The sequence below is a fragment of the Chelmon rostratus genome, chromosome 14 (genome assembly GCF_017976325.1).
Source record: "Chelmon rostratus isolate fCheRos1 chromosome 14, fCheRos1.pri, whole genome shotgun sequence".
Taxonomy (NCBI): Eukaryota; Metazoa; Chordata; class Actinopteri; order Chaetodontiformes; family Chaetodontidae; genus Chelmon; species Chelmon rostratus.
The window spans coordinates 24,945,124-24,963,385 of NC_055671.1; the positions used below are offsets into that span (position 1 = coordinate 24,945,124).

The 18,262-nt window shown below is 44.1% G+C and overlaps 1 protein-coding gene across 4 annotated transcripts in view; it reads right to left on the reverse strand.

Moving 5' to 3' along the window:
* Window positions 1-18,262, reverse strand: part of ncam1a (neural cell adhesion molecule 1a) — a 244,697-nt gene that overhangs the window by 37,088 nt on the left and 189,347 nt on the right. For 2 of the 4 annotated variants that reach the window (XM_041952983.1, XM_041952981.1), the window contains exons 9-14: window positions 17,642-17,792; window positions 11,574-11,758; window positions 10,398-10,494; window positions 7,358-7,525; window positions 1,892-2,017; window positions 547-549 (exon numbers count right to left, since the gene is read on the reverse strand). In XM_041952983.1, the coding sequence (XP_041808917.1) occupies window positions 547-549; window positions 1,892-2,017; window positions 7,358-7,525; window positions 10,398-10,494; window positions 11,574-11,758; window positions 17,642-17,792 (730 nt within the window). The remainder of the gene's footprint in view (window positions 1-546; window positions 550-1,891; window positions 2,018-7,357; window positions 7,526-10,397; window positions 10,495-11,573; window positions 11,759-17,641; window positions 17,793-18,262) is intronic. The other 2 variants (XM_041952982.1, XM_041952984.1) reach the window with 1 other exon arrangement.

An 18,262-nucleotide genomic window follows, 5' to 3' on the forward strand; every position in this document is an offset into this window, starting at 1 on the left:
GCATTCATACAATCTGAGCTGAAGTCTGTTTTCATTACATTTTCATGAATGACACATTCTCATCAGACTTTTGCTGAAACATCCTGAAGTCGGACAAAGTTTCTCTTCAGCTTTAGGGAAAAAACACGGAGGGTGCTGAGGGCGGCTATTTCTAGTGAAGCAGCGGGGTGTTAAAGGACAGATGGAGGCATGGCATGGAGGCTGGTCCTAACTGAAACAAAGGTTTATTCATGACCCCGATTAGAAACGCTGACAGAGAAATAGCTCTTTTGCCTTCTAATTGCGGCCCGAGTAAACCGGCTCCACAGCGGAGAGGCAGACTCAAGGATGGTTTATCACAATCTGGCTCTTATTGGTTCATCATTATTGGTTCACGTCCATAATAACAACATGGGAATTGGGAACGCATCGTGACAGAGCCTGAACACAGCCAGCCGAGTCAGAAAACAAAAGCAAAGGGTGAAATTATCACCCAGACTGCTACAGTTTTCCTGCACAGAGGGAGGGATTACTACCAGCATTTCTGGGGTGCTCACCTCCGTTTACCTTCTGTTTAAGACAACCTGGATAAACTGTTGGCTCATTTCCAACCTTTCCGATCGTCTGACTGCCCGTGATTCCTGTCTTTGTCGGAGCAACGACGTCTCCAATCACAGAAGTTACTTTGCTGAAAAACCCAAGATGTGATGAAGCACAAGTGTCTGACCTCATCGTCACCTGCTCCATTCCACCACATTACTACTGCCCTGCTGATGACTTACTTCAACCCACGTTGGATTTAATGAGGGTCGCTGCCATCAGACGTGCTGAACGAGGACACTGTAACGTCCCGCCATCACACCGATTGTTTCTCGCATGCGAGACTTCCCGTGTCGCAATGTGAAGGCGCAAACAGTCGGTGCTGCGTTAAACACCTGCTGGATGGGTGCAAATCAGATGATTGGTTCTAATTCACGCCTCCATGACAAAGTCTTATCTAACGTAAGTGCACATAAATAAGCACAAAGTTGACACTTTATATGGAGCCGACACATTGTGATTGGTGATGGCAGGTGTTGCACACCTGCTCCTTGCTGTGAGGTTGAAGACGACGCCGTTTGTCTGAGACAGCTGTGATTCGACGGCGGATTATTCACCGAGAGAAACTTGAAGGTGGCGGCAGGTCGCTCCAGAACATCCAGCAAACCGCTGCCGGTGTCGTGGTGGTTAACGAACAAACGCAACACGGTCAAATCCTCCCCCCGCTGCCTGACAAATAACCATTCTTGTGTCTCCCTTGTTCTGTTAAGGTGACACACTTCCTTCCAAGGACGGTTAGTTAAACAAAATGATTCCTCCTCCTCTAGCTTTTCATCACGAGCTGCCATTTCTTTCACAAAATATAAACAGTGTTCAGCAGGACTTGACCTCTGGCTGCTGTATTAACAATGCACACAGTCTGAGGAGTATAAATACAGAGCCGACACGCCACGCTGGAGCATAAATCAGCCTTGAGAATGCACAAGTACTTCGCAGAAAGCGTTCACTAAATCACCTGAGCTGTTGGCTAAAAGGGCAGAAGTGTGTGAAAGGGAAGGAGCCGCAGTGAGCCTCCACACTGCAAACATTCACGAGGACGAGGCACATCACGCTGTTCAGTGATGAGGGACACACAGGTTATACCTCTGCAGAGTTAACACTTTAACCAATCTGTATTCTGAAGTGGCATCGTGAATTATCGTTCCTACTGGTCTTGCTGGAAAAGGTCTGCACTGGGGGGGGGGGCGTGAGGAGAGAGGAGTGGACGGGCTCAGCTGGACACGAGCAGGCGGTGGAGTGAGGAACAGCGTCAGGTTCAAAGCACCGGGGTGGGAGTGAGAGCGGGGACACAAGCGGCGAGGGCGGTACTTACGGACGGGCTCGGTCTTGAAAGTGCTGGTCCTGCTGCTCTCGCCTTCACCTTTGCCGTTGATGGCGGACATCTTGACCTCGTAGGTGGTCTCCGGCTTCAGGCCAACGATGGTGATCTTGGTCAAGTCTGTTGGAGGCGGGGTGGTGTTAATCCATGTGGGCACACAAAGGAGCAGGAAATGTTCAACGAGGAATCAGACATGTTTCCTGTTCTGTTCGTGCTAATGTGTGAGGCGCGTTTAACCACTGAGGCAGCCGTGGACGGTGTCCAGCAGGTCCACCAGCGAGACGCTCAAACAAGGCTTTCTTTCAAAACACAAACTGATGAATCACTTAGATGTGATTTTGTTTCTGCTATTGTTTGTGGTGGTTTTCACACATTTCTTTTCCTTTTCATTTGTGAAATGAGTTCTCTCATTTTGCCTTTTCATGTTCCGCTGAATCATTTTGATTTTGAAAGTTGTTTCATGTGGAAGACGAAGAACCGTCTCTGTGAAAGCTAAATGGGATCCACATAAAATATAAAGAATAGAGCAAATTTGTCAACACAAAGTCTTATTTTTCACTAATAATCAGAATGAGAACATGAATCAAACGTCTCCCTCGTCTGTGCACGAGCGCTTCCACTCTGATAAACCTTTGAAATCACCTTGTCATTGTCTTTGTGTTTGCTCTGCTTTGGCTTGTTTCTGCTCCCTGTTTGCTTTCTCTTCCTGCTTTTGTGACATTCACTACCAATCATTGCACAGTTTAAACTACATCATGCATCTCCTGTTGTTCTGTTGTGTCTTTCACTTCTTGTTATTGAAGAAAGTTTTTGTTCCATAAGCTCTCCTGCTCCTGCTCGATATTCACACGTCACCTTTTTGATGTACTGATGTGGAAAAGTCAACAGCTGCTGGCTGAGATGATTCGTGTTTGTTCTGCACATGTAGCATGACGCCACATGCAGCAATTTTGGGTAAAGTTAGCAATTTTTTATCCGGAAATCAGTCAACGAGAAGCATTTTAATAGCTTGAAATACAATTATTGAAAAATAATTCCTTTAAGTGTGAACTTGTGGTGTTTTTTCTCAGCAGGTAGAAAAGAACTTCCTAATTAAAATGTTCAATATTCTCAATATTTCCATTATTTCAATCAGGATACACACACGTGTTTCTTGACTTTTGTCAGAAAGCGATATCTCAGCGTGGTCATTTCATGGATGAGAACAAATTTAGGCCCCGGTGCAAAACAGCTCCCAAACATTTTTCGATTACAGCGACTCCGAGAAAATTCTAAATGTGTTGCACGTTAACGTCTCAATGAGAACGAGTTTCAGGATGAAGCGTGCATAAGTGTCAGCTCGGGGAGGCTGCACGAACCCCGCTGAAAAGCATGAGGCCAGATTAATTCACAACACCAACATCAGTGAAACTGATGTCGGTGCCGAAACCGTTCACGTTCAGATGAGGTTTCCAGCCGAGCCGGAGTAATTTACTGCTGATTACCACACGCCGACTTCCTTAGCTTCTCCAAAAGGTTATCTCCACAAATCATAACAATCGTTTCAAACGCAACCGACTTTGCGCGTGTTAATCATTGTGTTGATGCAGTGCGTTCTCGCTGCGGCATCGAGGGCCGTGTGCTGCTGTCTGAGAAATCCATCACTGAACGTATTAGGGCGACCTGCTGCATAAATGACTATAGTTAGCGGCTCAATGTGAGATTTCTTGTCACCACCCAAACACAATGGAAATGAGTGGAATTTCATTTGTTGTGCTCAAAAATCAACAGTAATGTTTCAAAAATCTCCCAAAACGTTATTTTAATAATACGCAGACATCAACTGGAACGGTTTGAAGAACTTCTTTCTACAGAAGCAATATTCCCAGGAAAAAAAGAAGCATTATATTATTAATATTACTTATTTATTGATTAGTCTCATGTATAGAGTCGTTCAGGCCCGTATGAGTGAGCTTCCGACCCAGCTCGAGCTCTCCAAGAAGACGAGGAAAAGCTCCTGGAAATCCTTCGCACGCAAGGAAAACAGCAGAAACCTCTGGTGAGGCAATTCAAAGACGGACAGCTGGGCGCTTGAAGCGGCAGCGTTGTCAAAGATTAAGACTGACGAGAGCGGCTGACTCCACGTCGAAGCCTTCGACGTGAACATGGTCTGCTGCTTCAAAAAGAGCCATACATGGGAACTGCAGCGGAGCTGATCCTGGGGGGGGGGATTCTGAAGGTTCATCTGTGGTCCTGGGAGGTTCAGACTGGATCACATCAGCCAGGGGTGGTGTTTAAGCCTCCTTAAGGTGGGCTGCACCTGTGGCTTCTCGGCCAGAAGGCTCAATAGGGAACCCTGGCAGTTAGAAGACTGCAGGCTTGGAGGCTGATGCTGTGGCTGAAGGGGAGACAGAACAGCAGCGATCTGCCGCGCTGTCCTCGGTTCGGCCCTGTAACGTTGGTCCAGGAAGTAGTCAGGGGTGGTGTACACACAGGTTCCTTCCTCTTTGTGGCACAGCCTGTCTGTCAGGCGTGTGCCACAGCCAAAATCAATAATCCTGACGGGTGGAACATCAGAGCCAGTTTCAGGCAGAATGTGAGTCATCTTGATGTCCCTGTGGAACACACGTCTGGAGTGGGTCTCAATGAGAGCATCCACCTGCTATTATGGTATGATCTTTGCATCATGCTCCTCCAGACTGGAACATCTTGAATCAATATTGGCTGCCAGGTCCATGCAGGGGTCTGGTCTCTCTGGGACGAGAACCAGCTCATCGTCCAGATTGTACCAGTCCAGCAGGGCCACTCTCTTTGGTCTCTCCCACTGCTGGTTTGACTCTCAGCAGCGGGTCCAGAAACACTGATATACCCCTAACGCTGGACTGGTTGTTTTAAGGCCAAGGGCAGATTGTCATCATTGCGGTGGCCAGCACAGACTGCTCCAAAGCCCCCTTCACCGAGTAGTTTCTCCTGGTTGTATTTGGCCTCAGAGGCAGCTCTGCTATGATGGGGGACAGTGGCTTCTGACCATGAGGTGCCAGGCTGGTCGCTGGGTGCCTCAAAGGACCTGGAGGTCTTTCTGCTCCTCTTCTAGGGTTCCTCTGTTTCCTCAGACTATATATATATAGACTCTATAATACATATTATTATATATTATTAACTATTTAGAGGCAAAAGTCACAGAAAAGAGGAATCCCAGCAATAATATTCTTAGAAATATTCTCATGGCCTGCGTAAGCACAGTTTATTCCACTCTGCCATACAACTCAATTGTTGTCCAAAAACTATTATAAATACTTAAATGAGCCAACCAGTGGCACGCTGCTTCATTACTATGAACACAGCCACTGTCATTTATTTTGAGTCAGTCCCTTCCTATTTTCTAAAACAGACCCAACAAACACACTGTTTATTTCACCCCTGTTTGCTCAGAACTACGCCACCCACTGCCAAGCTTTTCAGGAAATTATTTTGCCATTTAATAAATGAAACTATGTTTTTGCAGCCAGTTTTTCTAAGGACTTGCATTTTCAGTAAGAATGAATGGGCTCGGGGGCTTAGTGCCATAGATGGACGAACACATTGTTGGTTTTGGTCTTTTCATGGGATTTGTTGACGATAAGAAAAATATAGCATAACGCCAGCTTTATCCTTTAAGCCTGTGACCAAAAAATGGTCCAGAAATGACAGAATAGCAATGTATTCATTACTCTCCTGCACACTTGTGCCATATGGAAATTACAGAATGCCTGCTGTCATTATGGTTGCAGCAGGATGTGTATTTTTAGTCTGTTTGCCTCATAAATTTAGCTCCAGTGTATTAATATTTACAACAGAACGTATATGTAGCAGCACATATCTAATGCATAAAACATAAAAAGTGAAGTGTTAATAGACAGGGTACAGAATAAATCATAGTAGCTGCCCTTTAACTTCTGAGTTGTAGCTTCATGTTCATGCACACTGCAGATGCAGATATCTTTGCATGGACCCACAGTGACTGGGTGTGGTATGTACATCTGGCAGTACTGCTTTCAAACATATGATGGCAGCCCTGGTTCACAATATTGTGAGAGACACTTTAAAGCTCAAATAGCCTTCTTATTGACACATTTAAGCCAATGGATGATTCTGTATGAGGAACAATTTACTTCCTCCCTCCCTGGCATGTTGTAGCTTACATAACTAGACCTTTGATATTCCTGATGTAAAAAATAACGCTATAAATATACTGTAACCGCTGCATGCACTGCACCGTGCAACAGACCATTCAGTGTCTGTGTGTTTTGGACAGGGTTGAATTGATCAGATGTGGAGTATCTGATGTGGCTCAATGAGATTTTTTTGGTAGCATTTCCTGTTGGTGCGTGGGTGCACGTGTTTTGTTTTGTGTATACGTCTGCACGACAGGCGGCTCTTGAGCCTCGAGCTGACAGCAGAGCCTGTCAGACGCTGACTGATACGTCCCATGTGGCAGACAGGACGAGAACCATCCAGATTTGTAAGAGCCACAAAACCCTCAGCGGGACGGGGATATTATCTGGGGCCTGTCAGTGTCTGAGCTGACTGTCATTTAGGCTACGCTGTGCTCCACCTCTCCTCCTGACATCAGCTGCAGTCATGTTTGGATTAGCGGTTATTGCTGTTGAAGTGTTTTCTGCAGCTTTGGCTCATATTTCCTTCATATAGAAGATGCACTTTAAAGAAAAAAGACCCTAAAATAACAACAACAACAACAAAATTATAATGATAATATTAATAATTAGGGATGTATGGTTTGGCACTGCAGTGCTGTGGGCAATGAAAACAGGAAGTGTAAGTTAGGGTAGGGGTAGTGAAATTTAACCAAGTTAAACAATACATTATATAAATATATTTTTCTGCACCACAGAAGGACTCCTCTGAGTCTCTCTGTGCTCACCTGCACAGTGTGTGAATAACCTTGATGCTCCAAGAGTTAAATCCTTATGATTAAGAGGCAGTTTAAAGTTTCAATTAGCTTCTTTTGACATGATTTGAACTGATTTATGGACGTTACTTGTCAACAGACGCTGAAGACTGAGCCGAACTTTCCTCTTTGAGAGGCGAGATGCACCGTTTGAGTGCTAGGAATTCAAATAGTTTCAGAGGTGCTCAGGTGTAGCTGATGCAGGTGATGCATCTTAAGACGCCGCAGAAAAGACTGAGCATGAAGAGAGAATTTAATGACATCCCTCGCATCCACTTTGCTTGATTAAAAGTATATTTTTCGAGGCTTCCAGGGGAAATGTAGGCTAGTGAAAAGAGAAGTCACATTGAGCAGAAATGTACGTCATCGCAGGTGTTTTTGATCAGTTTTTTTTTTTTAACTATGATGCTAAAAAAAAGCCTAAAATGAAGTTTTTTTTAAAATCTATTGACACTACACAGATGTTTATGTGTGCTTCTACCAACAGGAAGCACAGAGCAGCTAACTGTGGTGAGGAGAGATGAGGGACTCACAGTCCTCAGCGTTGTACTCCATGCTGGTCCAATCCTGGCCAAGCAAACGCCATTCCACTTTGTACTTGATGATGGGCACTCCACCTATGGAGTCCGGCTCGTCAAACTCTATCACGGCTGTGCTGGAGAAAGGTTCCACCTGTTCAATTTCAGGTGATGATGGCACGTCTGCAACACACACAAGATGTATATATAGATATACAGTACATATTCGTTTTCTTTTCAAGAACTCATTCTAAAAGTCATAAAATATAATGATTCACAAACAGCACGTAACTCTGATCTTTACTATTCTGCAACGTCTGATTCCAAAAAAAGTTTGGACGCTGTGTAGAACAAAAATAAAACAGAAAGTGATAACTTGCTTTTTGACAGAAACTCACCTGAAAACAGCACAAAGTCAACATATTTAATGTTTGAGCTCATCAGCTTCATTGATTTCTGTAAATATCTGCTGATTCTGAATCTGATGCAGCAACACGTTTCAAACACTTTGTGACAGGAGCAACTAAAGACTGGGAAAGATGTGGAACGCTCCAAAAACACCTGTTTGGATCATTCCACAGGTAAACATGTGGATTGGTAACAGGTGAGAGTATCATGATTGGGTCTGAATCATCAGTCTGTTTCTTTTAATTTATGAGTCCAAACCTTTTTTGGAATCAGGGTTGTTGGCTTCATGTTAAACTTCAGTCATGCTAACAGGATTTTTATGGTGAGATAAAATGTTGATAAAAGTTCTAGCTAAAAGACCTGGGAGCAGCAGCATTTTCCTGTATTGACAGTTTTCTATTTCCTGGCATGTTTGCATCTAAATCATCTCTCATCTGTCTCACACGGTGCCATTTGATTCCTTCCTCAATGTAACTGTCCCACTACTGGCAATAATGTATAGAAATATCTGGTTGTTGTGTGAGGACCTTCAAAATAAAACATGACCCCAAGGCATTCATTGCCTCCACAATGTAGATTTGCAAGACCGTCTATGTGCTCCCAGGGAGAGAACTGCATTTAAAGGCCTGGCTGGCTCAGACTGATGCCGGCCACTGCAGCAACCACTGATCTTCTATTATTCCCAATCAGCCCCTTTCACAGCTGCGGTGCTGTCACGCCTCCGGTGCCCCAAAGTCTCTGGTCACCAAATTACTGAAGATCTGTTGGACATGCCTGAATGAGTCTGCAGCAACAGCTTTACCTCCAGCCCGAGTTAAACTCTGATTCCCGACGATAGGCCGGAGTGCCACTTAAACAGAGCACTACACACAATTCAGTGGTCCTCTGTAAACACTGCAGTGCTGTTTCTTATCTTTCGTTGGGAGGTCTAATGACGGTAATCAGAGCACCAGGTGGGTGTTACGTCTGTGCACTTCTTTGTGGTCTAGAATCTCAATTACTGTTCATAAAATTTCATTCAGTATCTTCAGGGGATGATGAATTGAGTGACTTTCCTCTGGTGCATCAAAGAAAATGAATCTACGGATTACAGAGACATTTTCTAACCGTGTTAATTACAAAGCAACACTGGATGTTTCTCAGCGCTAAAAGTTCTCAACTCATCATCGGTCCATTTATGTGTCAGCACACGTCCCAGAACCATGCAAACAGAAACGCCGCGGACAATTATCCTCCTTCAAGAGCGATCGGCCTACCTGATTCCTTCTGGATAGTGTGCCATTAGGACGTAATGCAGAGGCTGTTTAATTATGCTTGAAATTGAAATGGCTTCGTTTCGTGAAGCTCTTCGCCTCGCGCTACATGTCGAATTTTCTCATTGTCAAATCAATGTGGAAAATAAGGTGCAAAAAGATATTTGAAGGGTTCTTTTTGGTTTCCTTTTAGTCCAACTGTGGTTGGAAGGGGCCACATACTGATGAGTTCTGCAGAAAGTGAAAAATCAGAGAGAAGACACCTCAAAGGGCGTACAGTACACACACAGCGGAAGCTGAGGCTGTTAGCACAGTTCACTCGACTGCAGTTTGCTTTAGGACATGCAATCGTTCGCAACTGGACCTCGTCAGTTTGTCTTAGAAGACGTTTCGCCTCTCATCCGAGCAGGCTTCATCAGTTCGTACGCAACCAGACTAGATAGGACAGCTCTAGTCCAATGCAATGATGTTAGGTTCAAGTATTTATCCCCTGAGTGAGACCAACCCACAAAAACAAGAACGGTATCACTCTAATGTGAGGCAAACGATCCCCCCATTAAGGCGGGGTGGGGTGCAACCCTTTGGTGTCAACGACAGTCGTTAGCCTCGTTAGTGTCCCATTGTTGTCATTGGGAGGCTCCTTGAGCCATGTGTGAATGGCTTTGTTGTTTATCCTCAGAGGCTAAATCTTTGAATCTCTTAGGGAGAGATGAAAGGACAGCATTGTATGTGGGAGATAGGTGGTGTCTCAGACCTCCCCCTCTGTTCAGAGATGGTTTTTCAACCTTGACATAAATGGCTTTCTTACCCCTCTTTCAAACCATCTGTCTTCTCTGTCCAGAATATGCACATTTTTATCCTCAAAGGAGTGTGCTTCCTCCTTGAGATGCAGGTGGACAGCCGAGTCTAGACCTGAAGAGTTAGCCCTTCTGTGTCGACTGCAGTTTGTTTGGGTCCTGAGTGACCCGCCTCCTCTAATGGCTTCAAAACTATTTTTGTATATCAAATGAAGCTAACACAAACCAAATGCTGCGCACAGAAAACAGGACTCTTCTTGCTCCAGACTGTGGGGAACGATTATTTGTCTGGAGGAAATTAGCACCTTTCTGAACTGCTTTTTAAATAAGTGGATGCTTCGCATCTTCAACCAATTACTGTAAATACAAACAGAACAGAGACGGATCCATACTGGGCAGTACGACTTCAGATGGAGGTTCAGCATTAATGAATAAAGCCACCAATCTTATATTGTTTTACTGTTAATTTACTTTGGTATTCTTTGGCATAAAGAATCACACTTTCCCCACCTGGAATTTTAAATGATTTGTCTTTTTCTGTAAAAGAAAAGCCAAAAACACACATTCAGTGAAAGGGTTAATGTTCGGTGAACAGACCTGCTGGGATAAGAAGGAACTCCTTGGACTCGGTGCCCATCACATTGGTGGCTGTGCAGTTGTAGCTCCCAAAGTCATTCTGAGAGTCGGGGGTAATCTGAGAGACAGAAAAAGACACAAAAGCTGAGCGACACCAGTTTCAAGGCCCTGCTGGTCAACGAGAAAAACAAGACTTGTAGGAAGCAAACGGAGCTGTGAAGTTTATTCATGGCTGATCGCAGGTGATTCATTTGGATAGTGGTCGGTATGCAGATGCACAGATATCTACTGCAGGAACTAATCATTACACACTGGTTCATTAACGTAGTCTCTAGCACTCTGTACTCAATAACCTGCTACTATTATTATCCTTGATTCAGAGCTGCTATGGAGCTACTTGTTAGCTATTCATTATTCAGACGATTCATCTCACTGGAAGTGTGTTTTTCTGTTTCATGCTATGAATAACAAATAGAAATTCCTTTTAAAATCACCACTACATTGTTTTCTTCAGCATTTAAAGTGACTCAATTAGAGTATAAACGCAGAAAAACAGAGAAAAAAAATCCTCTGGAAAGCTTTGTGCACGCATCAGCAGGTCAAATCATCTGACACGAAAGTGGAACAGAAATTATTCAGAATTGCTTCTAATAGTTGATCTTTATCTGATAAGTAACTACAGCTGTTGCAGACATACAATCTAAAAATATCTGAAAACTGATATCATTACAGAAACAGCCTCTCTGTGGTCTGCTAACTCCGGTGCTCTCCAAAACAAGCCGCTTATTACGACCCGTATTTAGGTTTACAGTAAGGCGACCTCTAGTGGCTGGAGTGATTATGACGGGGGCAAAAGGGGAAGTTAGGTGTTAGGAGCAAGAAAAGTCCACATAAAGAGGAGGTGGTGTTGACGGATGGGCGAAACAAACACAGGACTTTCACCCAGCAGACCGCTGCTCACTTCGCGTGTGAAGCCAAATGCCAACGTAGACTTTATTTTAACTTATGTAACGTAGCAACCGAGGAGTTTTATTGGCTAAATCTAAGCAAACTGTGACCGTTCACAACATTAACCACGTGAGGATGAAGTTCTGCTCTGCCTGACACTGGTATCCTCCAACAGTCACATATGTCATTTTGGGAGTCGACCTATTCAGACGTGTTGGTGCGTTTGTGCGTCAGTAAGATGCAGCAGACCTCCAGGTAGCTGATGGTTGGCGTGTTGTAGATCTTCACGTTGGTGGTGTTGGCGGAGGGCAGCAGGAGGCCGTCTCTGAACCAGACCACCGAGGCTCCGGGGTGAGCCTCCACCCCACAGCTGATGTTGGCCGGGTTTCCCTCCCACGTGTACACCGCCACCGCGCCCAGGATCTTTGGAGCATCTGCAGCAACACAACAACAACAACAGGCATGAACAAGTGTTTACTCCTTCAGACTGCTGCACCTGAGAGGCGGCGCAGGAAAAGACCTGAAAACAATGAGACACACTGCATGTTCGCAGCTTTTCAAGGCTGACTTGTGCCACTGATCTGAATAGTCAAAACATTTACATACTTTCTCCTTTCTCAACCACTTTAATTGGAAATCATGTTAAGGTCAAGTAAATATTTAGATTTAAAGGAACCGCGGCTCCGAGAAAACGTAACATTTAGAGGCGACGTCGACTTCTTTTAAACATGTACCTGAAGTACTACGATAAAAGCAAATAACAACACATACAGTATTACATCCAGATATTAGCCTGCACCACAGTATTTACATCCATTAGACACAGCGTCAGTACTGCGTCTGCTGTACAGGTGAGTTCAGTGTGAACATAACGTCACTGTAAGGGACTCAGTTTGTGCAGCTAATTTTAATGCTTTCAGAATCTCAGACTTGTTGTTCTGCTCACGCTACAAAGCATTTTTCCTCACAGACTGCTGACATGAGGGTGCATAAACTACATAACAGTTTCTATTTGGCAAAGACAGAATGAGTCTTGTCTGAAAACCGTCCCGTCGTCTGAGGCAGCCGGTGAAGAAGCCAGAACGTGTCTTGGAAAGGCTCGGACTAGACGACCTGTTGTGACGGGAATGAGCACGAATTCTGGTCCGGCTTCAGGATTTCTGCATCAGGTCTCAAACATTTATTTAGGACAAGCGAATCATATGAAAATGGGGTGGTCTACACCGACTACTACACTTTCATTTTCCTCTAACAGGGACGTGAATGCAACATTTCCACAATCCAGTGTTAACTCCTGAATGGATTCAAAGGACAGAGGAGATGTTCTATTGATTCTGTGTCCTTCTCACACAAACACACGCGTTATCATCAAACCGAGCAAATCCTCAGGACTGATGGGAATCCAGCTGGGAGGGGCCACGCCGAGTCTTTTATTTCAGGAGCGAGTCATTCGTGGGATGACATTTCCTTCCCTCCCTGAAGCTCCGCTTCTTAGCGTTTCCAGCAGATCTTATCATCGTTATCAGTGAGACACTTCATTTAGAAATCTTTGTAATCAAAAAAGTCATTTAAGACTCGCTCCTGAAGGCAGCTGGAGCAATCACAGCGCTGCTGACAGAACCTGCGATCCTAATGGCAGACCTATACTCTAACGGCCGTGTTTGTCTCACTTCTATACATTCAGGGCGAGGTGCTTTACGATATCCATTTACGTCTTAAAGACAGCCTCTTCTGCGTTTATGGAACTCAAATTGCTGCTTTTTGCAAAAAGTTAAGTGCAATGTTTTTCTGGAAGATGATCTGGCTCAGAAATTACAAAAACTTTAATGTCTCGCAGAGCTGAGTGCCATTATTACACAGTAACTCTAATAGGCCCAAAGTCATGAGTTAGCAAGAGAAACCAACAGAGATAACACATCTGAGCGCTGCCAGCCGGACCTGCTGCACAAAATTAAGCTGGTTTATTTTGGGCTTGATGAAGATGATCCTTCCTCGCACAATAACACTGCTCCCCTTCCTGCTGCAGTGTGAGCTCCATTAAGCGAGCTACTTTGACATGCTCATTGAATTGAATTGATGCCATGTGGTCAAAACTCTCCACCCTGAGCCCCCTTCTTCGGTTCCATCGTGGAGGAGCGAGGGGCTGCAACAGCAGACGACTGTTTTCCTGCTTTGTTTCCTTGTATTATATCCTGCTCACATCACAGAGCGGCGCCTCTGAATGCAGTGAAGTGTGTTTGGCTTCCTGAGTGCTGTGGCCCCTGACACGGACGGGGGCTTTACTTCTGACCCCGGATCCTTGAAAACTCTGCAGTGCGCTGCTGCTGGGAATGACGGACGAGGTTGAGTCAATAGATGCTCCATCGCCTGCAGCTCTGATTAGACTCTCGCTCTTTCTATCAGTTCTACTTTCGGCCCCATTGACTCACTACAGTGCCTGTGACCTGCCTGTTGGATTTCAGTGGCCTCCTAGCCGGGTCAGGGGAGGCTGTCCATAGGTTTGCAAATAGCAGGAATGCATCAAAGCATTCATAGTGATGAAAACAACAGTGCAGACTACCATGGGTAATATACTGAGGGTATGAAAATGGTCAAATTTAAAAGTACTGACTAATGGCACCAAACAATGAGCCTCTGCAGCATCAGTATGAAGTACAGGCATTTGCTCTTCGAGTTCTGAGGACTTCCTCAGCGAACAGCCAACAGGACAGAGACGAGTCCGCTGGAAGAGACCTGCTCGCAGCTCAAACACTGTTTTCATTAGACTTTAATGCTAAACAAACATCTGCCGCTGAAAAGCAGAGCTCAAACAGAGGAGATATTAACACTTTGCTATCAGTCCTTCTGCAGCAAACGTAGACACACTCAGCCCAGCTAATGGGATCATGCTGTGCAGCAGATAGGAAGTTCTTCGCCTAGATAACGTCTTCATTGTGCGAGTGGGTGAGCGGTGATAGAGAGGACAGAGAGTGAGAGCTGTGCTCAAGACAAAGCACCTTTTCTTATCGATAATTGCTTGGCAACAGTGAATCAGCTACCTGATTACTCCCTGATTACTCTGGCTAACTGCAAGCCCTCGAACAACTCTATCAACGCTGCATTGTGATTATATCTGGAGCAAATTGCTGGTGCATTGAGAGCAGGGCATATTAATCCAATTAAGTGTTCATTGGCTTTATTTATCTCTTTCTTTTCTTCATTTTTTTTCATTTTATTTTACCAAGGAAACGGAATCGATAGATTTTAAAACAAGATCGAGTACGATTTGGTTTCCATTACGAGCGTCCGATCTTTCCAAGTATGTGTTTTGGGGGAAAGTTATTGAAAACAGAGCTTGGCTAAAGATAAACTGATAAACTGCCTCTCTCAGTTTTCTTTTGTCTCTGTAGAAATCGTTGCTCATTTTACACAAACCGGGGCCGCCAGTCTCACCCTGCTGAGCCGAATGGATATTTTAACCTCATAATCACGGTTCCAGTTCAAATCTAGAGTGAAAAACATGAAAACATGAGCAGCCTCACAGACTCTCGTCGTCACAGAAAGTATGATTCAGGCTTTACAGCATTTTTTGAAACCTTCGGATACATTTTGGTCATCTCGATCGTCCTCTAAAACATTCAACGTGATCACAAATCCAGCTTTCAATGAAAAGGCAAAATGGTTGCAAAAGCTTTTCAGTCCAGAGTTCGGATCCTCAAATACCAAAGTTAATAGACAGCTGCACAAAGAAAGACAAAGTAATTTCAAGGCTAAAAAGCCACTGCAGCTCAAGGCTGTGTCAGATCTGAGACCTTTGTTTCCATGGTAACAAATCACAGTGGTACCACTGACCCAGCAAACTCCGCTCTATTGTCCAGCATTTATCCCCAGAAACAGAGGTGACTGCTCAGTGGCTGCACACAATATTCTTCCCAAGCCGGCGTACAGCTTTTACCATTTTCTGGTTACAATATTTTATATCTTTGTTAAACGTGTTGCTGAGTTTTAATTTACCTAAAAAAAATGTGACATTGCAAACTATAGAGGTTTGTGTATGTGATGACATCAGCTATGTGTAAGTGCAAACATAGCTTGATTGCTAACTGGTACTGTGGCACAGCAGTTCTAGAATTGGTAGGGACTAATGTTAGAGGAGCCAGAGGAAACATTTCTTTGATATTTCCACCTGTGGCAGACCTTCACATTCATGCTGACACTGACATGCACGCTCAGCTTTGTGCAGTGACATCACTGAAAGCTGCTTCTCTTCACCTGAGATGGAAACTGCTGCTGCACCACTGGAAACAGAGACTGCTGCGGTGTTACCTTCAGCAGAATCTTTTCTGCAAGATGGAAGTTTAACTGCGACTTTGATTGATTACATTATTATCTATGACAGCATTTATGTGTGTTACCTTAGTAACGTAGGAGAAGAGATCGATAACTGATTTGAATTAGTAATGAAGTGATGTAAGCTGGGCCGAATGCATTTCATTCACAGTGAACTACAACCCTGATTCTAAAACAGCTGCAACGCTGCATAAAAAAACAGAGCTGGCTCATCCTTTTGACAAGCACAACTAATAAATAGAAAATGTAAATATACGTTTATATTTCTGTTTTACACAGCGTCCCAACTTTTTCTGGAATCAGGTTTGTGCTTCACATGTGACAGCATACGTTAGGGTTTCTTTTTTAATTCAATAATAGCCTTGAAACCTGTCTTTGATTTTTATTTTTATTATGGGCGAGTCTTTTAAATCATAATGTGAGTCGACACGGGGCAAATGAACAAAGCAGCAAGTTTAATGTGAAGGCCACTTGTTAAACCAACCACTGAGTGCTGAATTTACACTGAAACACAAAAAAATTCACTGACATGTCAATTTATGTTCAATGACAATAAAGAAATCTTGAATCTTGAATAAAACCTGTTTCCAGCTGGTCGAACAGGCTGCAGAACTCGACTGATTTTCTAGCCTTTCAGCATCTTCTGTCGGTCTTCTGTCTCTTTTGCACCAAAATTAAACAACCACACGAGGAGAGGCCTCCTGCTGAAGCAGCCACGAGGCAGGTTTAAACAAAGGGCACGAGTCTCCAGCTTTTCCTGAGTGGAGAGACGTGCTCTCTCGCTCTTACTGTTGTATTGCTAGTGCTATTGATTTCTCTGCCTACAGGTAAAAGCAACGGCTAATGAACGAAGCGTAGAAAAGTTCTCATTGTGCTGTCAAAAAGCATTTTAGGAAGCAGAGAAAATCGCGAGCTGAGCAGAGACGGACACACTGAGAACGTCCGGGCGCCACAAATGTCATTTACATCAAACATCACAGCCTGATGACATGACACGGCCGTGACAAGACGCTAACATTTTTAACTGAAGCTTAATAACTTTGTGACATTTCATTTGAAGACCGACTCGTGCAAAGGTGGAGACGGGAGCAGCCGCAGCAGCTGTTCCGGATCAAAGTTTCCCTCAGAGTCTTTGTATCCCGACCGAAGCACTTCAGTCCCTCCTTTATCTGAGCATCGACCGATCCGTCTCACACTGACAGCCGCTCTCTGACCTGCGTCCGTCTACAGTGTGTGTGGCAGTGGCCGTGTGCTCATGCAGGATTCAGCCGATATGAAAAGCATGATTTAACATCTGGCATTAACTAATATCACAACTGAGCTTCAAAGAGTTTTCCCTCAACCAAAAAAATTCAACCTTTTTGAGAAATACAATCATTTGCTTTCATTCTGAGGGAGAGATGAAAAATGAAAATGAGAGAATTACAACATTACAAAGAAGAGCTGATGACTTCTGACAGCAGTGATAAACCATTAGAGCAGTGGCTCCCAACCTTTTTCCTTCACTGACAACCCCTGACTCAGTGACACGTTTTATGGATATTTATTATTATATTCAAAGCAGAGGAGTCCCAGCACAGAACGACAGATAAACTGAGCGACTTATTTCCTGTGAATACTTCATCTGAGGATGATTCTCCTATCATACAATTCTCTGTCTGCTTTATGTACGTTTTTCATTTTTAACAAACATACATAAATAATAGTTCTGTTCGCTCTGTGGTTATTTTCTAATGCAGGACGAGGCTGTTTAACAGAGCATGAAGGTTCTGTGAATATCACTTTATTTAAGTTTATATCTTAAAAAATGCATTAATAATTTGGTTTTCTTCACAGAAACAAACACTTTTGAAAAAGGTTTTAGACCCCTTAAAATAAGGAAGGCCTCGCGGCCCCCGTGAAGCCGTTGCGGCTGCTGTCGGGAGTCAGGAGCCTCAGGTTGGGAACCAGTGCATTGGAGGAAGCGAAGGCAGAGCTGGGTGACTTACAGCGGACCTCCAGGTACATGTGCTGGTTGTCCTGACCGATGGAGTTGCTGGCGGTGCAGAGATACTGGCCGGCATACGTGAACTGGACGTTTTTCAAGGTGAGCGAAGACACCCGCGCGTGGCTGCGTACCACGATATTTCTATCAAGGCTCTACAAAGAAGGAGAAGAAGAAGAAAAAGCAGTTACCCTCACTTTCAAAGCTGGATGTTTTCAGAGAAATGAATGCACGTCTGCTGCTCGCAGTAATTTGCTGCTGAGAGCTTCCTACAAAAAAAAAAAGGAAGAAGAACACCTGTGAGGTGACGAGGTTATGTTTCTAGTTTGTGGTAAAAAATTGGATGACAAATCAGAAGACGAGCTGGGAGCTGAACTCAAATTTCATCAACTTAAAAAAAAAAAAGAACAAAGAAAAGAAACGATGATATCATGATGAAGACGGTTTGACTGACAGATGACCTACAGCTTGTGAATCAAACACAGAAACAGAGACAGACTGGAAGTTGGAGTCTTATAAAGAAAAGGGCTGCTGTTAGAGAGAGAGAGACAGGAAGGGGAAGCGAGACAGTTCTGAAAGACAAACACAGGGTTGGTTTTGTTTTTGTTAGCAGAATTAGCTGATG